Source organism: Erpetoichthys calabaricus, chromosome 1 (assembly GCF_900747795.2).
Source record: "Erpetoichthys calabaricus chromosome 1, fErpCal1.3, whole genome shotgun sequence".
In the NCBI taxonomy this organism is placed as follows: Eukaryota; Metazoa; Chordata; class Cladistia; order Polypteriformes; family Polypteridae; genus Erpetoichthys; species Erpetoichthys calabaricus.
Genome location: NC_041394.2, coordinates 22,755,449 through 22,781,831, shown reverse-complemented (window position 1 = coordinate 22,781,831; position 26,383 = coordinate 22,755,449). Strand labels below are relative to the sequence as shown.

The window sequence follows — 26,383 nt, the reverse complement described above, 5'->3', positions numbered from 1 at the left end:
AAGTTATTACATATTTAAAGTTAAAAGAAAAAAAAAAGTGATGGGCTAGAGGTTTTGTGATACAGCCTACTCAGAATACAGAAAATGATACTTACCTTCTTGAAGCTGTGTGCTCTCGGCCTATAAAACAAAACTAAAAGTCAGTTATTTTAATAAAAATACATAAGCAATAAGAAACAAATATTTAATGAAACAGTTACCAGAGAGTCTCAATCTACAAGTGCATCTCAATAAATTAGAATATCATCGAAAATTTAATTTCAGTAATTCAAAAAGTGAAACTCGTATATAGATTCATTACACACAGAGTGATATATTTCAAGCATTTATTTCTTTTCATTTTGCTGATTATGGTCTACAAGTAATAAAAACTCAAAATTTAGTATCACAGAAAATTAGATTAATTACATAAGACCAATAAAAAAAAAGATTTTTAATACAGAAATGTTGGCCTACTGAAAAGTATGTCCATGTACACACTCAATACTTGGTCAGGGCTTCTTTTGCATGAATTACTGCATCAATGCGGCGTGGCATGGAGACGATCCATCTGTGGCACTGCTAAGGTGTTATGGAAGCCCAGGATGAATTTATAGTGGCCTTCAGCTCATCTGCATAGTTGGGTCTGGTGTCTCTCATCTTCCTCTTCTCTATTCTCTATGGGGTTTAGGTCAGTCAAGTTTGCTGGTCAATCAAGCACAATGATACCATGGTCATTAAACCAGGTATTGGTACTTTTAGAAGTGTGGGCAGGTGCCAAGTTCTGCTGGAAAATGAAATCAGCATCTCCATAAAGTTTGTCAGCAGAGGGAAGCATCAAGTGCTCTAACATTTCCTGGTACACGGCTGCTCTGACTTTGGACTTGATAAAACACAGTGGACCAACACCAGCAGATGACATGGCTCTCCAAATCATCACTGAATGTGGAAACTTCACACTAGACCTCAAGCAACTTGGATTCTGTGCCTCTCCACTCTTCTTCCAGACTCTAGGACCTTGATTTCCAAATGAAATGCAACAATTACTTTCATCTGAAAACAGGACTTTGGACAACTGAGCAACAATCCAGTCTGTTTTCTCTTTAGCCCAGGTAAGATGCTTCTGATGATGTCTCTGGTTCAGGAGTCACTTGACACAAAGAATACAACAGTTGTAGCCCATATCCTGGATACTTTTGATTCACAATCCTCTCAAGGCTGTGGTTATCCCTGTTGCTTGTGCACCTTTATCTGTCACATTTTTTTCCTTCCACTCAACTTTCCATTAATATTCTTGGATACAGCACTTTGAACAGCCAGCTTATTTAGCAATGACCTTTTGTGGTTTACACCCCATGATTGTGTGGCCTACTGAACCAGACTAAGAGACCATTTAAAGGCTCAGGACACCTTTGCAGGCGTTTTGGGTTAATTAGCTAAGTGGAGTGCAACACCATGAGTCTACAATATTGAACTTTTTCATAATATTCAAATTTTGTGAGATACTGAATTTTGAGTTTTCATTACGTGTAAGCCATAATCAGCAAAATGAAAAGAAAAACACTTGAAATATATCACTCTGTGTTAATGTATCTATATATGAGTTTCACTTTTTGAACTGAATTACTGAAATAAACTTTTTGATGATACAGTAATCCCTCGCTACTTCGCGGTTCACTTTTCGCGGATTCACGACTTCGCGGGTTTTTAAATACAAGTGATTGCCCGCCTATCGCGGAAGTTATGTTCCAGACCCATCAGCAACAGGAGAAAATCCGCGATATATAGAAAGACCATATAAATAAATATTTTTATAGTTTTAAGCCTTAAAATACCCATCCCACATGCTTTAAACACATGTAAACTTATAAAACACACTTTGTTAACACATATGATATGTGGATGTCGGGCTAAGGATATGAGTAACATCTCACTCTTTAACTTCACGCAAGACAAGACAGTGAGGCAGGAAAATAGGTGCTGTACAGGCTTTTAAATTATTGACACGCAGAGCGACAAGCAGCACAAATCCAGCACAAAGTCCACTTCTCCTCAGGGTTCATTCAGCTCCCCACCCCCCTGACAATGCGAAGTGGCAGGAGCGTACTGCGCCTCCGGGGAGGGGGGTTTGAGCGAATGTGCGTTCAGCCCTCACACACCTGCACTCCTCCTCCTCCTTCCGAACGCGCAGAGCGACAAGCAGGCATTTTGGCAGAAGCAGCACAAAGTCCATTTCTGCTCAGCGTGAGTTCAGCTGCCCCCCTTCACAAAGCGAGTGCAGACACATCGACGTCTGATCGCTGCGTGCAGTGTTGGTCTGCGGTGTTTAAGTATGTAGAAAGTGTTTATAAGAGTGTGGGAAAGGTTATCAGGAGAGTGAGAAAGGTTTATAAGAGTGTGGGAAGGGTTTATAAAGCCTTAAAATATGTATAAATAATAAAATAAATATAGGTCGCTACTTCGCAGATTTTCACCTATCTATTGGTGAGTGATGACTGTATTCTTATTTATTGAGATGCAACTGTATAATGCATCTAAACTCTGAATATTGTATTCAGTACTTATCTGTTATGATAATTTACAACTAATGATCTGATGCTTGAGCTTTAAGATATTGTCAACATTTTAATTAAACAAACTGGATCAGTTTTTACAGGTAATGTGTATGTACACTACTGGTCAAACGTTTTAGAACATCTCAGTTTTTAATTAGATTTAATCACGTGAACTATAACGATTGACCTAAAAATAGTGAAAAGGTAAGCAGTCAACTGCCAGAGATTTACATTTAAAGTTCAGGATATCAAAAACTGACAAAGGAAATAGAATATTAGACATGGGCCTTCTTCAGGGAAGAACATACAGGTTACAGCCTACACATTTTCTGCAGCAATTAAAGTTAATTAAGCCTTGCAAGTTGAAGCAAACAATATGCACAGGTGCCCCAGCTTCTGATTACTTAAAAAAACCTGTCATGCTTAAAGTAGAGATGGAACAGACTGTGTTACTACACCCTCTGAAGTACTACATGGACAATATGCCAGTGATAATGGCAAGAAAACAGCAATTAGCAAATGAAATGAGACAAGTATAGACCTTTAATCTAGAGAAACTACAAAACCAAAAAAAAAAATCAAAGTGTCAGTGAGTCCAGTGGTGTCCTACACAACCCAAATACAATTGGAATCTGGAAGAAACTCTGATATTTAGAGATCTGGCAGACCTCAAGTCACAACCCAATCAGAAGATTCTCAGGGTTACCAGCTTGCGTGACAGGCACCTCACAGCACAGCAGCTTCAAAAAAAAAAAAAAAAAAAAAGCAAGGCTCAGGTTGTACTGTGAAGAGACTTTGTCCAGTCTGCAGTTGTCCAGTGTCAGTATTTCACGGCCCTGTTTAGTCCCTTAAGGAATGGCTTTCTTACTGCCACTGGCCCCACCATGATTGCAGCACAAAGCCTCTTCTTTACAGTAGAAACTGAGACTTGCTTCTGTAATGACCAAACAGTCACCAGGCTACACTGTAGCAGACCTATAGCCCAAAAGAACTGTTTGGGAAAAAAAAACAAAACTAAAAAAGTTTGTAGGAGATGTAGCAAGATCAGGTTTTATTTTTAAACTAGTTAAACTGGTAACCTGTTTTACTTTAATGACTCTGATTAATCTTTTACTGGGTTACAGTAACACTTGAGACCAAAAAAAAAAAAAAAAACCCTGACTGACGCTCCCTGCCAGTTTTTGATTTTAACCAGGAGAGTTCCAACTGACAAGTCAGAAAAGGAATGACCATAAGTAGGTAATGATTTAGTTAGACGCCATATTTACAAACAGAAGTGTAAAAGGAGAAATCCAGTAGGATGCAATCTGCTATATTATGACCTTTTAAATGACACAGAAGGAGAACACATGGCAGAGAGTGAAAATCTCTTAGCATGGCCAGTCTTGTTTTCTTGCATGTATGAAAACAGGAAACAAGCAATTTCCTTTAAAATGCACCAAGGGTTAGTTTGGTTGAAATAACTATGAAGTGTTTAACTCTCTGTTGGTATGTTAACTGTACAATTAAATTCACTCAATATCATTTTGCACTTCCTGAGATAATTTATGCAAAAGCATTAACAAGCAACACCATCACTTTTTATATTACTTCTGTAATTTGCATACTTGCCTGAACTTATGCTTGTTACTTTTATTTGTTTCATGTATTGTTTTTATTGGATGTGATGCACCTCATGATGTACAGCAGGTGCTACAGTTCTTAATATACTGCATGTTGCAAAAAAAGCTATCAACATACAACGGCACAATAAAGGGTCCCATAAATAAACAGCTTGTTATACAATAAATAAATGTACAGCAGCCACCACCTGTGACTCTAAATTGGATTAAGCAAGTTGCAGAATGCTGTATTATTATTAGGTACAAAAACACAATACAGTGGAACCTTGGTTTGCAAGGACCTTGGTTTACGAGTGTTTTGCAAGACGAGCAAAAATTTTTAATAAAATTTGACTTGATAAACGAGCGAGGTCTTGCAGTACGAGTAGTATGTATACGCTTTGTCTGTTGAGCGTCATGTGATCACAACTGAGCTGATGGTTCTTCTCTCTCTCTCGCTGCGAGATTGTGGGCAATCATCTCCTATTCTCCGTCTGAGTCGGCGTGCCTCACTCATATAGTCAACATCCGTACGAGCGTATACTGTTTACTACAGCATTAGCATTGTGACTATGTGTGTGTGTGTGTGTGTGTGTGTGTGCGTGTGCTGTGACGTGTGAGTCCCCATCTTGCACCCTAAAACACAAAGCTGAGTCTCAGTACTTTAGCAACACCAGCTTTATTCAGCTTGAAACAGCAACAGTGCGGTGGTTTATTGTAGCAGGATCTGCGCTCTCCTATACACAGACACAGCAGTCAGGCAGGGCCCTACACATCTATAATGTTCCTTGTATCACCCATCGATGGCAGGCGCTTATAGCTTGACCGCGATCTTTTCAGATTCGCTTTTACAGCGAACTGCTACAGCGCTGGGAGACTGCAATTGCTTTGGGACACTCTTCCGCGTGTCGTCCCGTTGGGTGCAACCGCACAAGAGTTTAGAAACTCGCTCACACCAGCCATGATTCTTTTCAAAGGAAAGTGCAGGTTAATTTGTACTTTATATTTTGTATTAATCATTTTTATATGAATAGTTTTGGGCTGTGGAACAAATCATCTGAGTTTCCATTATTTCTTATGGGGAAATTCACTTTGATATACGAGTGCTTTGGACTACAAGCACGTTTCTGGAAAGAATTATGCTCGCAAACCGAGGTTCCACTGTATGTATGTGTGTATATATATATATATATATATATATATATATATATATATATATATATATATATATATATATATATATATATCAATCAAACTGAGTCACTAACAAGGACATACTTGAAAGTATCTTGGAACAGAGTCAGGACATGTATTCTAATTTTAATTAATAGTAATACTGAGATATAGTAGTAACAATGTCTGAAGATTTTGGCCTCCACAGATCAGCAGATAGATGTCAACCTTTTGCTTTAGTGACTATACCACAAAAAATGTATTTATACCTCAATACAAAGTATAACTTAAGGTGCTTTACAAATAGTAGCCACTGACTAGGGATGGATTTAGGTATGTTGTTCCGATTTTGTCCCTATCAAAGCTCTCAGTAAAGACATGACAAACAGGAACACAGTTACAGTACAACAATAAAGAGAAAAAAAAGGTACACATCCAAAAACACTGCCTTCCCTAATTACATTCAGAAACTTTTACAAAAAAGGTTGGCAAAAAAAAGTCTAGAATAGATATTACTTCTTCATAGATGTACTGTACACTACATAGAAACTGAATGCAGACTTGGTTCAGGAAAATACGTTCTTTATACATTGAGGAAATGCTCAGTTTGTTTTTTTTAACTTGCTTATTGAAATGCTGGGTCAAGAGGTTGACCAACCCCCAGAGTCCATTCTAGCAAACGTGAGTTGAAAGCCAGTGCATTAACAGAAAACACTCAACTGGGTTAGGAGGATTACATAATGAATGGATGAATAAACGCTCAAAGAAAATGGTAGACACATTCAGAATGAAGCTCTATAACCAAAAATGACAATGAATAATAACGGGATATAGTAAAAAGGAGAAACGGCAGTCACTCTGCCAAAATTCTCTTAACATCTGACAACTAATTGCAGCTCCCTGCTTCAGGTTTAATAGTAATGAAGCACAGGGCCACACTTTAAATGCAACATATTCTCAAACACAAGTTTCTTCTCCTGTAGATAGTTTTGTGTGCCATGGTCAAAGGTAATCTGCTGTTTATGCCTGAGGTATTTAAAAACACCTGCACTAACTTGAATTAACAGATACACTACACAATTTAATTATATTTCAGTTACTTTGAATACTTAAATCATATATTGGTGATTAAGGGTGCACTTGCAATATTGAATTATGTAATGTGAATAGTTTACTACAGCTCAAAGCAAACATAGCAGGAACTAAATTTCACTTAAAATATATATCATTTTCTCAATTAGTACTAGGTCAGCTAGTATATGCATATATAATTTCTGCCCCACACAAAAAATAAACTTGGCTTTCCTTACAGCTTTAGTTTTTCCATGTTTTTAAATACAGGTAACAATAAGATGGTTTGTTAATAAAGGCGGTCTCTTTAATCTACAAACCTGATGAAATGAAATGATCCTAATACATTTGTGTTCCTAAGCGATTTAGAGAAATTATTTTTTCAAATTAAAAGAGGAACTGCACCAGATGTTCTGGTCTACATGCCATGCACTTACTGCACAGGTCAATAGTTACAGGATTCTTTTTTCTGTCACCATTCAGTGAAGGGCATATTTAATAAATTATCAGTAAACTTTGATTGGTTTACTGGTGTTGTAGTACATCATTCACAGTTCTCTGGAGAAACTTATTCTGTACAAACAAACATCTCACACAACAAATTGGGAAAGGTTCCTTATTTTCTTCCCATGTATATGATCAACCTGACAGTGACATTTTCACAGTTGTTGCCATCAACCTGGGTATGCAAAGCCATGTCAAATCAGTGTTGACAGATGGTGCAGGTGGTCAAGTAGTTTCAGCCACTATCTTAGGACATAAAAGTTCAGGTCAACCATAAATGATTCTTGCAGACATCCTGCATATAATTCTGCTTTAGCCCCAGACATGGCTGAAAGGTCTAAGCTGTATGGAAAGTATAACTGCACTTGCATGCTTAAGTAACATTCAATAGGCACTACTAGCTTAAAAAAATCAAAAGGTAAAGGAAAGAAAAGATTTAAGTTGGTTAAAAAATTATTTCACTTTAGGGTTAACTAAAGTCAAGTTCCAACAACCCCTGGCATCCACCAACTATCTAATACAGTTTATAAAGACAGATTCTGTTTTAAATGCAAATTACTGACTAAATTTGTAATATTAAATAGTTCTACTGGTTACATACTCAAAGATGATTTAAAAACACTTAAGATCATCCTTCATATGTTTGAAGTTCCACCTATGGCTATGATTTGGAACCCATGGACACTACATTAGGCTAAAGATCACAGCAGCCAAAAAGCCAGATCACATTACACATGCCATATGCAACTTACTTGTCCCTTATAGATTTAGGCTACCAACTCCTAATTTTTCAGTTAGAGAACTGTCAATGAACTATGAAGTGTATTAAGAACAGAGAGAAGTGAAATATATATAAAAGTAAAGCATAAATAGATGTAGTTCAAATTTTGTGCAAATCATTACCTATGACAATGTTGATTACTGGGATTGAGTATGTAAATAGTTTTGTCTTTTTCTATACTGTAAAACCCAAGACCCCCCCCCCAAAAAAAGAAAAATGATTTGTGCCTAACTTTTTCCCCTCCCCATTACTTTTAAGTTAAAGAAAAATACTTTAAAAAGAATTACTCAGTGTTACTTGTGGACTGTTTCAATTTAAAATGTTATTCTGCTTTGTGTAAATAAATGCTCAATATCTATGCAAACTATTAGTAAAAACAGTACAATATCCTTGACCTGAAATGCTAAGACTGGGCAGGAAGCACTATTAGTGCATTGTACAAACAGAATTGTGCTTTTCTAGGCTCATTTGCTGTTAATTAGTAACAACTGTAATTTTTCTCAATGATGAAAGAAGTTAAAACTACAGGTGTGTTAATATAATTTTGTCAAAGTTTTGTAAACAACCACCTAGTTTAATGAAAAATGGGATTACAAAAACAGCAGAAAAAGTTTGAGAGATGGTGTGAACTTTTTCAATGACCAATACTTGGATTCTAAACCAGGACTAGGTCCTTTTTTGTTAATAAAAAGTCTTACAATTATCCGTGCATATCTGAACACACTTCATTGAATATGAGATTTATATAAGACATAAATGATAAATGCACAGGATAACTTTAGCAAATTGGTAAAAGTGCTAGACAGACAGAACAGACTCTACTACAGGAAACACAGGAGCAGGTAGGCGGCCAGTTGGCTGTGGTCTCCAGAACTGCAATTTTATTTTTGACTTTTTTTTAATCGCTCTTGTTGATGAACAGTTGACAATTAATGGACAGATATTGCTGGTTTCGAATTTTGTTTAATCAGTTATACATTGTTCTTTGAGAGTTTTACCAAATTGTATTTATACAAGCTATGTGTGGTCTTCGATGCTAAAAACAACCCGAAGACTCCCTAGCAGTATTACTAGATTCGTGAACTTGGAGAGACGTTAGCTAACTCTTAAGAATTATCTAGACCAGAGGATGTGGGACCCACTGGCTTTTTTAAAAAGACATTGGCAATACCATATCAGTTCTATTAACCTTTGTCTTAAGAAAATACCTTCAGGTAGACGGTGTTTGTGAAAATTTCAAGCCTTGCCCTCCGTTGCTGAGGTACAGTGCATCCGGAAAGTATTCACAGCGCATCACTTTTTCCACATTTTGTTATGTTATAGCCTTATTCCAAAATGGATTAAATTCATTTTTTTCCTCAGAATTCTACACACAACACCCCATAATGACAACGTGAAAAAAGTTTGAGATTTTTGCAAATTTATTAAAAATAAAAAATTGAGAAATCACATGTACATAAGTATTCACAGCCTTTGCTCAATACTTTGTCGATGCACCTTTGGCAGTCTTTTTGAATATGATGCCACAAGCTTCATCATTTCATGAACTACTGCTACAGTAGTTCATTTATGAAAAAGGGGAAAGAAAAAATATCTGCAAGGACCACTGTTCCAGAACCAACCCCGTCTTGTTTAAAAAGGGTTGAAAATGACTTTTTCTCCTTTAATTTCACCAATATCTTTTTTTTATAATTTACTATTTTATACCCACTCTACTGGTGCCAACACCATTTTATTCTTTATCAGCTTCTCTACTCATTTGTAAATTTGTTCCTTTATAAGGTTTTAAAAGTAATTACTAGTCTTTGACTTTACTCAGATTCATAATGCATGAGAAACAGAACAAACAAGCTTTGTATTGCATTTAGTTATCCATCAGATCTAAATTATACTCCTTTGTAAAGTACTTTGTAATGTGCACTCTAGTTAGGGCGCTAAAAAAACAAAGATATATATTGATCATGTGTAGCAGCAATTCAGAAAAATTACCCAATCCTCCTTTTAACATGCAGCAATGAAACTCTGAAAGCTTAAAAACACATGCACACACACACACACACACACACACACACTGAGAAGAGACAGATGTATATCAAAACTAGCCACATCCGGGGAGCATAACATTAGATTTGCATAAGTCATTTGTTCACATAACACCTTCCATTCCACCAAGCATATCCAACAAATGACTAAAACAAAACCGACAGCTTAACTAGTCAGTGACTTACATATGCCACCTATACATATAAGTTTAAAACTTATTTTCTATATCTTCTTGAAAGCATGGACCAACTGTTAATGTTAGATGAAGATTCACTTTACCAGGAACAACAAGGTTGTAAAAGTCACTGTGCTGAGTAAAGCCAAGGGGAAAAAAAATAGAAACTGCAAACTGCAAAAATTAGTAAACTGTGACATCTGCTGGACAAAATTATTTTTGCACTCTGCTTCTGGGTGTACATCTTCGAATTTCTAAAGACCTGTTACTAAAGGAAAATATTAGCAAGACAAAAAAGGCGGCACATTTTAAATAATTTAATTCTTCCTTTTAGACTCACAGATATCTTTTACTTTAATAATGCGCATGTTTTGTGTGGTATAAATTATGTATATAACAAATGCAAGGCCCCAGTGTTACAAACGTTTAAACACTAATTTAAGACTGGTCTATATTTAAATACTTGAAATGTGTTTCTATGACAAATAAATATAAAACGGTGATGCTTATGAAAAATATCTTTTTGCAAGTAAAAGCATTGAATTTAAAAAACAAATATTTAACCTGTGTGTGGTTAAATAATATTTATTTTAAGGGATGAATTTTTATTGAGTTCATACTGTGACCAAAACATATCTAGATTATATTGGTGGTGTTTGGATCTACTAGACCGAACAGCATTATAGGTCTATAAAACAACACCACCACTACTACTTTAGAGGTATTGTTTCCATATGCCTAAACCCTAATCCCATGAGACCAATCACTTACATCACCAACAATCATGAGCACCTCAGTCACCTACTCCATATCCAACAAACAATACTCCTCCCTTTCTCGCACATGCACTACCTAATGATGGAGGGACCAATGAGAAAAAACAAGCAATGCTGGTTGCCCTGGACATAACACAGTGACTCCTTGGGCACAATATCACATGTGACTATTTTTTTTATTTTTTTATTTATTTATTTTTGTAACGTCACACAATTTGGGAAAAGAAGTTCAGAAGAGAAAGATCACAGTGGTAGAAATAATAAGAATAATCAATCCAGAGCTCCCACCTCAGCTGAGAAGTACAAAGATCAGGCCTGTCAATGCAAATAAGTTTCTATTCAAGGCTGACACATCCCTGGTGTCTTACATCCACAGAAAAAATGTGGTACTCATGAGCATGCTCCACAGCAACCACATAATCTGTGGCGGGGAGCATGAAACTGGAAATTATGGATTATAATACTGCAAAGGGAGGAATAGATACTTGGATAGGTTGGTGACTGGCTATAGCTGCAAAAGAATTACCCTATGCTGGTCACTCCTAATATTTTTCAATATCTTGTATATCTCCACTTACAAAGCATTTGCCATCTGGATGTTACTGAACCCATGCTGGAACACAAGAAAACTCCATGGAAAAAAAGGCTTTTTCTTCAAGAGCTAGGCAAGGATTCTAAGATCTCAAATCTAAAGGAGACAACACAGTCCAATGAACCCTACATCTCTATAGCCATTGTAAGGAGAATTCAGGATGGGAATGATTGAGTCACAGGACCACCATCTATAAAAAGTAATTTGTAAAACATAAATATTTCTATTCTGGCAACATATTATGGACTGCAAATCTCTACTAATAGACAAGAACACCTGAACTTGGTAAACAGAAACAACAGTCCATTATTACTATAAGAAATGAAAGACAGTTAATCTGGAAAATCTCAAGAACTTAAAAAGTTCCTTCAAGTGCAGTTGCAAAAACCACAGAGCTCTATGATGAAAACGGCCACAAGAACTGTCAGTTGTAGAAGATAAGTTGATTAGAGTCACTAGTCTCAGACATCACCTATTAATTGAATCTCCGATGACAGCACAAATAAATGATTCACTGAGTTCAAGCAGCAGGCACCTCAACATCAAATGTTCCATTTAAACTACTGTATGTGGCTCAGGCCATCATACAAGAACTGCTCAAAGCAGCCACTACTAAAGGAGAGAGAGACAAGTAAAGAAGATTTGTCTGGGCCAAGAAACACAGGCAGCAGACATCGGATCAGCAAAATTCGAAGATTTTTGGATAAAGAACCATGTCTTTGTAAGATGAGGGGATTGGAAACTGATGATGTCTACAAGTATGGTTTTCATTTAGAAGTATGGGGGAGACGGTGTGATGGTAATTTGCTGGTAACACTGTCAGTGATTTATTAAGAATTAAAGTCACACTTAACTAGCATGATTAAAACAACACAATGCACAAACCAACCACCCACCTGGTTTGCACCTAGTCGGGCAGTTATTTGTGTTTAAAACAGGACAATGACCTAAAACACATCTCCAGGATGTGTAACAGTTATTTGGCAAACATGAATCTGACGAAGAGCTGCAGCACACACCCTGGCCTCCAACAATCAGAAGAGTTAGACCACAGACTGAAGGAAAAGCAGCCAACAAGTATTCAGTATATGCAAGAACTCTTAAGACTGTTGGAAGGGCACCTCAGACGACACCATCAAGAGGTAGGTTGCACACACTACGCTTTCCCAAAGAGTGGGTACTATGAAGAATCCAAAATTAGGCAGTTTTTGATTTAACACTTTTTTTTTAGGTATAGATACGCCCATATATTGGACATTCTAAAATGTAGAAAACTGACATGCAAATTATGAGTAGCTATATAAATATCTGACTGGTAATTAAACAGTCCATTAATAACTTTAAGAACCATCGAAACCGAGAAAGGAAATTATTTGTGAAGAATAAACTAGGCTCAAATCAGCAAGACATAAAACTACAAGACAGTAGTAATCATACAAGCATACTGACCCTGTCTGGTTTAGGAAGACCACATCATGGCAACAGTGTTACTGGCTGCAATGAACACCCCATGTAAAGCAGCACTCATTGTGCAGATACCAATGTACCTTCTGCAAAACCTGGTCATTAAAAGGTCTCCAACCTTTTAAACTGAGGAACATGTGCATTGGTGAACTGCAATACCAGACTGAAAACCAATAGGCAAACGAAAATGTCTGATAATTCAGACCGTTCTAGTTAAACTTCAGGACCCCACTATAGCGAATGTGCAGATGAAAATCGGGTACAGAATGACTGGGTTACAGTCAGATGCAGACTGAGTAGTCAAAAGACTAGGGGGCTCCGCCCTCTGCTCGCCAACCCCTGGTCGTGGGTAAGCCGAAATACAGTTGAAAGAGATTATCGTCATTCTTGGTAATTGTTACATATGTATCATGCGCCCTCCGTACTCTCTCGGGTTTGAGTATGCTGTGTTTTGTGGACGTTTGGGGACCTCGTACTCTCCACGGTTTGAGTGTGGGGCGGGATGCCGAAGCCTCTTGTGTTTGTTTTTTCTGTGAGGACATATGTATGTCTGTGAGTACTTATTGTATCACTGGAATGTGATTCACATATGCTGTGGAGTCCGGATCCATGGGGCTTCTGCACCATCTCGGGTTTTTGCCTGCGGTGTGTTAGACACGCGTTGTAGGCACCTGCACCTTCCGTACTATGTCGTGTTTGATTATGCTGTGTTGTCTGTCATTGTAGGTGCATGCGCCCTCCGTACTATGTCGGGTGTGACTATGCTGTGTGTTTTGGACATTTGGGGACTCCGTACTCTCTCCGGTTTGAATGTGGGGCGGGATGCCAACGCCTCCTGTGTTTGTTGTTTCTGTGAGTACGTATAATATTGTAGTACTGTAATGTGATTCACATATGCTGTGGAGTCTGGGTCTGTGGGGCTTCTGGACCATCTCGGGGTGTTGCTTGCGGTGTTTTAGACGCGCGTTGTAGGCGCCTGCAGCTTCCATACTATGTCGGGTTTGACTCTGCTGTGTGTTGTGGACGTCTAGGGTTCCGTATTCTCTGGGTTTGTTGCTTTATTTCTTATTTCTGTTAGTTGAGCTCTTTCATTGAAGGCGGTGTATAGCGCGTTATAGGCGGCTGCGCTTTTCGTACCATCTCGGGTTTGATTATGTTGTGTGTTATGGACTTTCGTGGACTCTGTAGTTTGTCCTGTTTCACTCTGTTGCGGGGGGCTGTATTCTTGTTTTTGTGTGGCTGTGTCGTCACCTATGGGCGCGTTGCCTCATTTCTTATCCACGTCAGGTGAGCTCTTTCGTTTTTGAGCTGTGTCTCCTTCGTTCTCGGAGGATCGCGCTGTAGCCGCCTGCACACCATGTCTCCTGCGTGCATGGGTATCTCGGGTTTGACTATGCTGTGTTTTATGGACGTGTGGGAACTCCATACTCTCTCCGGTTTGACTGTGGGGCGGGATGCAGACGCTTCTTGTGTTTGTTGTTTCTGTGAGTACTTATAATATTGTATCACTGTAATGTGATTCACATATGCTGTGGAGTCCAGGTCTGTGGGGCTTCTGCACCATCTCGGGGTTTTGCCTGCGGTGTTTTAGACGCGCGATGTAGGAGCCTGCACCTTCCGTACTATGTCGGGTTTGCCTCTGCTGTGTGGTGTGGACGTTTAGGGTTCCATATTCTCTGGGCTTGTTGCTTTATTTCTTATTTCTGTTTGTTGAGCTCTTTCGTTGTTGGCGGTGTGTAGCGCGTTGTAGGCGCCTGTGCTTTCCGTACCATCTCGGGTTTGATTATGCAGTGTGTTGTGGACTTTTGTGGACTCTGTAGTCTGTCCTGTTTTACTGTGGGGCGGGGGGCTGTATCGTCTTTTTTGTGTGGCTGTGTCATTACCACTTTACGTACTCTCTCAGGTTTGATTTGTGAACCTTTGTAGACTCCGTAGTCTGTCCCGTTTCACTCTGGGGCGAGGCCCTGACTCCTCTTGTTTGTGTGGCTGTGTCGTTCGTAGTCTCTCCCGTTTCACTTTGGTGCGGGGGGCCGATTCCTCATTTTTGTGTGGTGCCTGCGCACTATGTCTCCTGCGTCCATGGGCACGTACCTGCGTCCATATCCGGTTTACCATTCTCGGTTAGTAATATGGATGTATGCATACAGTACTTGGCCCCTAGGTCAACAACAGTTGACAGACAGATGCTTGGTAGCATGTGTGTTGATGCTACAAATAAAGTGCTCACACCCAGCCTATTTCATATTTTCTAATGTCAGAATGGTTAAAAAAAAAAAATAAAGCCAGAGGCAGAAAGAAAAAATACAGTACTTTCTGAAAACCACAGCAAGCAACATGACTACATTTATATGAATATATAATCAAAGGACCCTCCATTTTTCTGCTACATGTCAGCACTGATATTTTTTCAACAGTCTTAAGATATTAAAAAAAGTGCTACACCAGCACAACTATCACAGAGAAAGGAACACATAGATGTTCCTTGAATTACTAGTAAAGTGCCAGTAGTAAGACTAGGAATAACCTGAAACTGGAATTCTGAGCTTTTATGATTTTATTAGACAACACTTATACATTTGGCCTGCCATGTGCTTTAAATGTCAAAGCAGCACAAAAAGCTAAGCCACCTGAGTGTCTGGTCAGTAAAGCAGGGTTAAAGTGAACTTGTAAACTTTACTTTGGAATCAACATAGAAAAGCAACACCAATGCAAATGTGGCTCGGAAAGAGGAAACACTTGGTTTAAAACTTGTCTCACTTTATGCTTGGCACAACAGGATGAAAACATACTTGGGTTTTCTAAAGGATTAGCATTTAAATTTTTCCTCAATTAGTCAGTCTTTATAACATTCCTTTAATCAACCTGATTAGTCAGCTTTGCACACCACTGAAAACTAAAAAGTTAAATTGGCTACCACTCACAACTGAAGGGTCAAGTCATTGTACTCTCACAGCTTACACAAAAGAAGTATTTTTATTTTTGTATTTGGTCATTAATTGGATAAACTGGCAATAACTGCAGTCATTTATCTGTTTGAAAGAGTATCAGGATTATACTGGTTTAAATATACTAAACTATTATATACTTAAACAAATCACACAAATACTAAGCTAAATATCTTAGCCCAGCAAAAACATAATTTAGTCAACATTGGATCGATACACTAAGAACATGAATTTCAACAAAAAAAAATAATAAAAAAGAATCTGTTGTCTCCACAAAACCTACCATAATAAACACGCAAAATGTTTGACATGCTTCAGCAGCAAACACTATGGGTAAATAAAGGCATTTTGTATGTTTTGCTGATATGCATCAGGACACATCCCGCCTCCGTGTATTTTAGAATGATTCTACCCCCATCTACAAACAAGGCACACTAATATCTATAACTCAATGAAGTGTTTTATTTTATTCATTTCACTATACCATTAGTTATAAAACTGTGTTGTTGCTTAACAAAATGCACATCTCCCAGAGACTATTGCTGACTGATAGGCATGAATGAAATGACACACTGTTTTGGTTTATTTTCTCATTTTATTTCCTCCAAAATGGGCACCTTTTCTTAATAAAAAAGAAATAATTTTATTATCAATAATAATTTTGCTACACAAGCTTGTCACTTGGGATTCACCTACTGTACATCAAAAAGTCCAGTAAGGGTAAAGACCATCTTCCTTGAAAAATGTATCCCATTAAAAAAGAATTTAGTTAATATTTAAATATTTCAAACTGAAGCCATGTTTTTACTTAAAACTTAAGGGGCTTAATCATGTTCCTTCAGCTAAGAGAGCTGCAGCCATACTTCGTGTGTAGACATTACCAGAAGTACTCATAGTATGTGGTCAACTGTAGTAGGCATTTGACAAAGTGCTGCATGCTGTGGGGGGTCCTGTGTGTAAACCATAATAGCTATAGTGCAACGATTTCAGCGAAAGACAGTGTTCAGTTTAGAAGAATAAGCCAGTAATATTAAAGTGCTGCTGATATTGTTAAGTTTTGTTGACTTTGACAAACTTATTTCCATCACAAAATGTACACAGTGATCACTATAAAACATACAAACGTTATTCAGATATCTTAGGAAGCCTCTCAAAGCTTACTTGCTATCTATCTAAAGGGACCAATGCAAGATGGATTTTTACATGCCACTTTTCCTTTCAATCCAAGAGTATATACACACTAGAAACTGCACAGATGTCTAATATTGATGGCATGGTGCCTATTTCTAAAGTTAAATATGAGAATACTCACTGCTGTACTTTGGGGAAGGAGACCGTGATTGGCGACCAAACTGTCTCTCCCATTCTTCTCTCTCTTTCTCCCGCCTTTCTCTTTCTCTGTAAATAAAGCAAAAATACATCAGAGAAAATAAAATATTCCATGTATGCAATATTCAAAAAGAATATTTCAGAATTTAGCATATTAGTCAAAATATTTAAAGCTGAAAGAAGAATTTCTCCCTACACTGGTGAAATTACCAAACTTTCATTAATCTAAACACTGCAAAAATCTCCAAGAATTAGTAAATCACATTTGAATTATCTTACTTCATTCTGATCTTGCGAGCCATGGCACGGAGTTCATCTTCACGTTCCTAAAAAAATATTTAAAATATTGCTATATAAATCTCTTGCAGTCATAAAAGTTAAATGTAAGAAGATGCTATTTAAAAACACAAAGGTATTTCACTGTCACTTCTATTTTATTCTACTCATTTCCAGCACTAATGTCTTACCATATGGGTTCTGAAAGTGTATCAAGAACTTCTAATTTATATTCAGAAAGCAGACAAAACTCCAAAATGAGCAAAAGAATGACAGCATAGACCATGAGGTCATATTTAGGCCAACTGGTCAACTCATACTGGAAAGACTAATGCAATCACTTTGAAGCAAACAAATGCATACTTTGAGTCCTTTTAAGATTTACATTCACACTGTGTAACAATGAAAACACATTTCTGGTAGTGACAGCAGATGTTGATTCAAAGTTTATTCTGCATACAGCCATATCTTGCCACTGCACATACATTAAGGTAGTTTGGTTATTTCCCTTCACTTATCACTCATTGTTGTTCATTTTACAGACCTCTGCATATGCCTAATGAGCAACATTGCACAGAAAGTGACTTCAAGATAAAGACAAACCACTTAAATTTGACACACATATCCATGTAAGAATCAGAATAATTCAAAGACTGACTTACAAATATTGCACAGAAAAAAAAACAACAAATTAGACTAAATTAAAATGCCAAAACAAAGGCTTATTATTCATTTTTCTGATGTGGTGATTGTTGTAGTTCACAATTTGTTTCTCCCAATAAATGCTTTTTTTTGCTCCGGATATCATCCATAACTATACATTTACTGATAAAAACCCTCCTCTGCCCAAAAATGCTAAACTAGGTAGGAAAATGGACATTTTAATTAGAGTATGAAAACTAACTATTTTATACTACTATGTTGGCATGACATCTTGGAATATGAACAGTGCGAGTTATTTAAGGAATATGCCTTAATGTTGCATTCTGTTTCAGTTTGACAGTCTTGCTTTCTTCATCATCAAGTTCTGTTATTGTGAAGCTTCATGGGGATATTCCTGTCCCTTTTATTATCATTTAAGAATTTTGCAGTATTAATAAAAGAAGGTCTCAAGAATCAGATCATAAAATTCTTAGTTGACGTTTAGTCGCTAATTTCTAAAAACTGCTCCAGACGATGGATAATTTTAGGGTTAATGCTGACTAGCCTGGACATTCATTAGTAACTTATCTAATCTTTGACACACAACACCCTTTCTTCTTAATGAAACATTTAAAATTTACTTTCCTTCTTTACTTAATGTTGTCACTCCACTCATTTACTTGTGCGCTCCATGAAAAAGTTCAAAGGTGAATTTCTCAGGAGTTGAAGAAGCAATTATAATTTGGCACTATTATGAATTAAAACTATAGCAAACTACTGGAAGAAGCGCTGAGATTTGTATATAATCTTACATTGTCTAAAATCAAAATTCACCTACTTGTTGAGTTAATACAATGTATCTCTCATAAAAGACTGATGGGAGAAAGAGAAGGAAATTCTGGAAACAGTTGTAGAAATTTTAAAAAGGTTCTCTAATATTTGAACTTGCATTAGTGCTATGCTATTTGAAATCAAAATAAAATTAAAATGAAAGAATAATAATAAGGGTACAATTTATTGGGAAAAAACGTGTATGTAAATTGCAAAACACATTAAGGAAATGACTAAAAAGTCACAGGCTATTAAGCACATTAAAACATAACTGATTTTTAACTCATTAAATATATTACTAATAGTTCAACTTTAGTAAATCATTTAAATGTAAAATAAACACAATCTGAAGAGAAAAAAAACACTGTTGCTAGAATTCTGATTAATATGATAAGCCAACTCAAACAGAATTGCAAACCAACCTGTCTCTCGTGCTCCTGTTGCTGTAACTTCTCGTGAGCAGCTTTCTTGTCAGCTTTGACTAACAAAAATGTAAAGGAGACCATTAATAGTGTTCATGGTACCTTCCAGAAGTAATACTGTTTTTAATAATGTAGAACAACAAAGATGTTTGTTTTATCACACTTGTAAGTGAAAATGAAACCACTATATATTTGACTAAAGGGATGTGTACCTTCTAGAACAAAGTAAATTTCCTTATGTGTATTGTAACAATGAGCCCCTTGTGACAAGATCATATCCACTGCAGTGTGCATGGAAAACAGAATTAGAATTACAACTTGCAGCTCAAGGTACTATTTTTGACTTTTAATATCATAGGTGATCTCTGGGAAGGTGGCCCACCATCTCAGAAAAAGCAAAATGAACAAGTTTGCTTTATACTGAAAACAGATTTATTTTTCAAGATTTACAGTTCATCTGGAATAAGGAATATGAAAATAGCTGAAGTTATTCAGTTAATTTTGGTTAATCAATGCAAAGTGAGATGAGAGTTTAGTACTTTCATTCACTATTTTTTTTTTTTTTTTTTTTTTTTTTAAACAGAAGGATTTCTCAATCACTTCTGACTTCTAAAACCATATCATTTTCAATGCCTCTACCACCGTTCAAACATCAGACTAAACATTTAAGTAATGGAGCTGATATTTAATGAAGTCCTCATAGCTTGAGGGGCACACAGATGACATAACAGTCACAATAAGGCAATGTGTAAGGGAAGCAAACAGCTGTAATGTAAATATGGCAAAAGATGTACTTACCAATGGCAATATAAAAGATAACAGCATGAGATTTTTCAGTAAGATATGCAAAATCTGGGTATCACATAACCTTACTACTGGTTGGATAAAGGGGGGGGAACATTTCTAGATACTATTTTTGATCATCACTTACACTGTTTATTAAGCGCCTTCTGCATTCTTAGCTTCAGTTTCTCTTGGGGTGTGAGCTTTGGCTGCAAAATAAAAACCATGTGATCACCACGACCAATCAACTGAGTAAAGATCAAAACTAACTCTGTAGGAAGAAAAAGAATTATATAAATATAGTCACCTATCAGTTCTTAAAAAGGACTGATTACGCTACCATTATTGTTAGTCTGGATCAGAAGTACAAGTGTTATTCCAAAATTGACAACTTTTATAACACAAACAAAAAGGAACCATATACTACCATGCCAGCTCTTTTAAAAATGTAAATTGAAAGCAACTACTTCGTGCCACATTCAGGGTTTTCTCTAGGAGGTTCTTTTTTTTTTTTTTTTTTTAAACACCAGGCAAAAAATGTTATTTCAGTTTATTCATACAAACATTCAATATACAGTATATTACACTGGTATATAGTACTACAAACTAAAGAGTTCACCACTTCAAAAAAACAAGCTGCATTTGGTTACAGGGATAAAAAAAACTCTTCATATAAATCATGTTTGAAATCTGTTTCATTTTCTAAAAGGCACAATATCAGAAATCACCACCTTATAAATTTAAAATCCACCTTTCTGATAACTATACCATTTTCTTATATTTAATGGTAAGAGCATTACAGATGAGTAATGAACATAAGGTATTTTTGTACAATATCCAGCAATTCCTACATTCTTCAAAAATACCTAAAGCTAAAAAAATTAGTATATCAAATCACTACTGTGATCAGCCTGCTGCACTGTTACAGTGGTTTTTATTAATAAATAAAATTATCTGAAACTTAAAATCAAGAGCAAGCAGAGAACTACATTGTTTAAATGCTTATGGCACTATAGGACAGAAAACAAATATATAGTTAAACTGAATATGTTGGTGCTGGTTATGGTAGTAGATATTTCGACAAATTATATGTTGAAATAACTCAAATATGAAAGCAGAAAATATGAGTAAGCTCTTGACAATAAAACGGCTCAGGGCTGTAAATTAATATAGAAACACCAATTATCCACATACTGGCACAATAAACATGGTCTAGGAGTCAGCATATGCTGAAGGCAAGTGCCAGTTGAGACCAGGAGAAGAGGATAGTCAGTATGCAAGCTGCGACAAAAGGAATGGAATGTTAACCATTTAAGAACTAAAACTAAACTGCTGACAGAACCATCATTTTAATTAATGAATCTGAAGACCTTACCATAAATGCTGAATGAAATAATAGTCATTATCTCATTATCCATCCAAAATTTAACACAATTTATCCAATACAGGATTATTTCAGAACGAAGGGTACAAGACAGGGACCAGTAACAAAAAGGACAGGGTAAAAATCTCAAACCAGGGAAAAACAGTGTCCCCTTACAAACATGTTTAAGCATACAATATATACTTTATTGATCAAACATACAGTATATACTTTATTGATCTTAAGGGGAGGGTGATTATAATGCGACCTAAATATGATAGCTAAACATGACTACTTTAAAATACTCAAGACCAGCACTAACATACCAGTAGTGCAAAAAAAAAAAAAAAAAAAAAAAAAAAAAATACAAATTACATTAAAACTAATTTCCAGACACAGCATAAAATACAAAATAATCAAGATTAAAATACATTAAATAAGTACTTAAATAGTAAACATAATCTGACTGTCTGACAAACACTGCAATTAAATAATTCTTACCCAGCCTCAAGAGGCTAAAACATCCTTTAGATTTTCTCAGTGTAACATCTCATTTAACAATTTTTTTTCTAAATACTCATTTGAATATTCTCACAGAATCATGAAAAAAATATTCAGATAGTTAAAATGTGCTTTCTCCAGTACCGACAAATGAAGATGACGATGCTTCCTCTGTTAAATGAGAGAATTAGTCCTGGATGCTAAAAGCAGTTACTGTAACACCCTTTTGTAACTGTCTGGTTCCAAAGTTAAATGCTAAACCCCCTCTCAAGCTTTGTTTACTAATTTTGGTACCCTCTTTAAAGATTAAAAAAAAAAAAAAAGGCATACAAATTTTTTGGCTTCTCTCAGGATTTTAGATAAAACACATCTACTTCTAAGTCTTAATGATAAAGAGGACTTCAGTCTATTGTAGCAGAAAAACTCAAACATAAGAGGGTTTCGAATATTGCCCATATTTGTAGGTCAATAAACAAATGTATGGCCATTTGTAATTAATTCTCAGGTTAGTCATTCCCAATAGGAGTGTAGACCATATTCCTTACCCAGTCAAGACTTTAATTTTAAGTAGCAGTCTGCCCAAAATGCATTAGAAGATAGCAAAACGAGCATAATCAAAACACAACCAATCAGCAGTGTTTTCTATCCTTAACAAATGGGTCACACCCTTAAAAGTATCATGCCCTTACAGTATGTTATGAAGTTGTACCATTCATCTATAACCTGAAATAAAGCAATAAAGCAAAACATTAATAAAAGTCAAATTAGCACTGATTGCTCATATACAGAAGTGCCCTCCATCAACATCAGACATTGCTTGCATAAACCCTGTTTAGTGTTCACTGTGCTCTCTAACAGTGGTAACAAATGGCAAAACCCTATAGGGATCATACTAAATACTGGTAAGCCATATCTCTCTACCTTTGGATGGCGTCTTTATTCAGCACATGCAAGTTCACACGGACTTCTGTAGCCAACACAAAACAAAGAAACTACAAATCTCAATAAGCATTACAGTCATTACACTTGCATATCTTGATGCGAATGAAGGACACTCCTATATACCAGTGATATAGGCTCCTTTGAAAGAAGAGACTGAAAAATATAAAAGAACTCTTTCCTGCAGGAAATGTCTTCTTTAATATATTTATGTTAATGTTTTGGCTCATTGCTCTTTTTTAATAGATTTATCATAATAATGGACTGCACAATGGGCTATCCTTTCAGAACAGGCGCTAAATTTCAAAAATAATTTCCCGATGCAACCTAAAAGCAAACCCATATAAGTTCGGTTCATGGCTACACAAATGCTACACTCACTCAAATCTCAAAAATGTTTTACGAAAAATGAAATAAACTAAAATATGTATTTAGCATAAATGGTAATGTTATTTTTAAGATTTACTATTCAATGTGTGCCAACATGATTAAGCTACTTATGGAAAATTTTATAAACTGCATTACTACAATGCATGCTTCAGAAGATGAAAACATACTTGAAATCTGCAAAGAAACTGCACTTTTTTTCTGAAATTTTTTTTTTCATTTTCTTCACCATCAAGTTCACAGAAATAAAGTATGAACATGAAAATCCTGATTTTCTGCAACAGACCATTTTTTTCATAGAACCACGAGTTTCCTCATTTGGTCCAACATCCAAGGCCTCAGCAGAGCGGCCCAGAGCACACAATTTGGGTGTGTAAACAGGGTGGTTTATGTCTTTTTTTTCTGCTTTTGTAAAAGCCACTTTTAATTAAATATTATTAAATTTTAGCTTTGGACAGTTTTTCAAGAATTCCTGTGACTTAAATCAGAAAAAAGTAGGTCAAATTCTTACTGACTTTGGCAGCTCCAGTTTCTTTACCACCAGCATTTTCAGGCCTAAGGGGGGGAAAAAAAACGTTTTTGAAATCAAAACTATGTACTTTCAGGCCAGTTTCCTCCCGGGATAAATGAACTATAATTGGGGGGTGGGTGAGAGAAGTGCTCTGATTTTATACAGTTAACATTACGCAGGCTGTAACCTCTTTCCAGCAACATTTTTCAGACAGAAAATGTGTCATAGAAGAAAGGTTTACATGCATTTATTAAAAAAAGGTATTTAAGCAAGCCTGAACCAAATTCTTAACTAAGATATTTTTGCTTTGAAAGATGACATGAAACCTTTGTAATGCATAAGCCACAAGGAATCTGAATCTTTACTGTGAGAAAACATAGAATTACTAAATTCTTTACAGTACCCTGGAAACCAAACATATGGAGAGAGAACAAGATGCACTCACTTTCTCAGTTTGTCCCCAAGGTTCTGAGAAGCTGCAGGGGGCCTGGCCCTGTCCCGCTCCTTGTCCCTGTCTGAGGGAGAGGAGGAACGGCTTCGGCAGGGGGATACACTCCCACTCCTACTGCTGCTTCGACGACGGGCCCCACCACGGCCTCCTCTGCGATACCGATCTATTGATCGTGATCGGGTTCTAGACCTGATGAAAATGAGTTACAATAGGGGGTAAAATTATTTGCAGTATATTAAATACATTAAAAAACAGACATACACATGCACATAAACTAGGTTAATGTACTTGGATCTTTGAAAATTGTGTGAACTAAATGTGGGTAGCAGAACGATGCAGTGGTTAGTCACAAATCTAGGGATTAGAATTCAATCTCAGGCTTGATTAAAGGAGTCTGAACACTCTCACAATGATAATTTTATGCTGTGCCCACACACCATGTGATTTTTCAGAGCTCCAACTTGCAACGTTTCATCTTCTGATTTCAATACAATCACACGAGTTTCAGTTCGAATTTGAATTTCCAAGTTATTGTTATAGATTACTGTTTCCCCCTTTCTAAGTGTTTTACAATTTGTTGAAACATTACAAGCAGTGTATATTACATAACTACAATAATGTAGATTTTAAAAAATGCTACAAAGTTACAATTATCTATTAAAGTCTATTATTATACAGGATTTAACCTCAAACAAGAAAGATCAAGAAATTTATCCCTACCAGTTGCATTAGCTAGAATAATCATTTAACTTACTTGCTGTTTCAACAACAGATTAACTCCTACCGTTTTACCTTCTGCTTGTTTACTTCATATGATCTTTCAGTCTAGTGTTCACAAGTGAAAATTATAGGTGCCATGCTCATCTTTCTGAAAATTCCTGTCTAACCATTTAGCTAAAAATTACTAGATGAGCAAGTGCAGCATTCCGATGTGAAAGAAAAAAGAAGCCAGATGGCAATGGAGTTCCACATTTGTCTGGGTATTCTGCATGACAAATTCTCCTCTAACACTGACTGTAACACTTAAATTTAACATTTCTAAAAAAAAATGAATAATTTGGCTTTGTCAAATCAGCTAGTTTGTGTGTGTGTGTATATTATACAGGAATAAAACTATTTGATGATACGTGATTCGTTTTTTCTCCCTTCGTGGATCTCCAACGGCAAATTTTATATATATATATATATATATATATATACACATATATAGTACTGTGCAAAAGTTTTAGGCAGGTGTGAAACAATGCTGTAAACAAAGAATGCTTTCAAAAATGGAAGTGTTAATCATTTATTTTCAATCAATCAACAAAATGCAGTGAATGAACAAAAGACAAATCTAAATCAAATCAATATTTGGTGTGACCACCCTTTGCCTTCAAAACAGCATCAATTCTTCTAGGTACACTTGCACACAGTTTTTGAAGGAACTCGGCTGGTAGGTTGTTCCAAATATCTTGGAGAACTAACCACAGATCTTCTGTGGATGTAGGCTTCCTCACATCCTTCTGTCTCTTCATGTAATCCCAGACACACTCGATGATGTTGAGATCAGGGCTCTGTGGGGGCCATACCATCACTTCCAGGACTTCTTGTTGTTCTTTACGCCGAAGATAGTTCTTAATGACTTTGGCTGTATGTTTGGGGTCATTGTCCTCCTGCAGAATAAATTTGGGGCTAATCATACGCCACCCTGATGGTATTGCTTGCTGGATAAGTATCTGCCTATATTTCTAAGCATTGAGAACACCATTAATCTATATATTGGACTTGGTATACACTAACATCAAGTCTGCATATAGAGCAACTCCCCACCCTCACATCGGACTGTCTGATCACATTACAGTAATGCTTACTCCGGCATATATGCCATTGCTGAAGAGAACAAAGCAGATCAGAACATGGCCAGATGGAGCTACTGAAGCCCTGCAGGACTGTTTTGAGAGCACAGAATGGAGTGTCTTTAGAGAAGCGGCGACCATTGATCATCACATTGACATTAATGAGTATGCTGAAGCAGTGACAGGATACATTGACAAATGCATTGGAGATGTCACCGTCATCAAATCTGTCTCAACACGCGCTAACCAGAAGCCATGGTTCACAGCAGAAGTTCACGAGCTGATGAAAACAAGGGATGCTGCCTACAAAGCTAACGACGAAGTGGCACTCAGAGCAGCTAGAACCAACCTGTCCCGAGGCATTAAGTTAGCAAAGCGGAAGTACTCAAATAAAATTAGTGATCACTTTGCCTGCTCAAGAGATTCTCGTCGAATGTGGCAGGGCATCCAA

At 36.6% G+C, this 26,383-nt stretch overlaps 1 protein-coding gene across 3 annotated transcripts in view; it reads right to left on the bottom strand.

The window, feature by feature from the left end:
• The window catches only part of clasrp (CLK4-associating serine/arginine rich protein), an 88,795-nt gene that overhangs the window by 6,091 nt on the left and 56,321 nt on the right, over positions 1 to 26,383 (bottom strand). For 2 of the 3 annotated variants that reach the window (XM_028796284.2, XM_028796277.2), the window contains exons 14-20: positions 24,089 to 24,283; positions 23,648 to 23,687; positions 20,091 to 20,151; positions 19,160 to 19,218; positions 17,268 to 17,314; positions 16,972 to 17,057; positions 96 to 120 (exon numbers count right to left, since the gene is read on the bottom strand). In XM_028796284.2, the coding sequence (XP_028652117.1) occupies positions 96 to 120; positions 16,972 to 17,057; positions 17,268 to 17,314; positions 19,160 to 19,218; positions 20,091 to 20,151; positions 23,648 to 23,687; positions 24,089 to 24,283 (513 nt within the window). Of the gene's footprint in view, positions 1 to 95; positions 121 to 16,971; positions 17,058 to 17,267; positions 17,315 to 19,159; positions 19,219 to 20,090; positions 20,152 to 23,643; positions 23,688 to 24,088; positions 24,284 to 26,383 lie in introns of those variants that run through there. The other variant, XR_003715587.2, reaches the window with a different exon arrangement.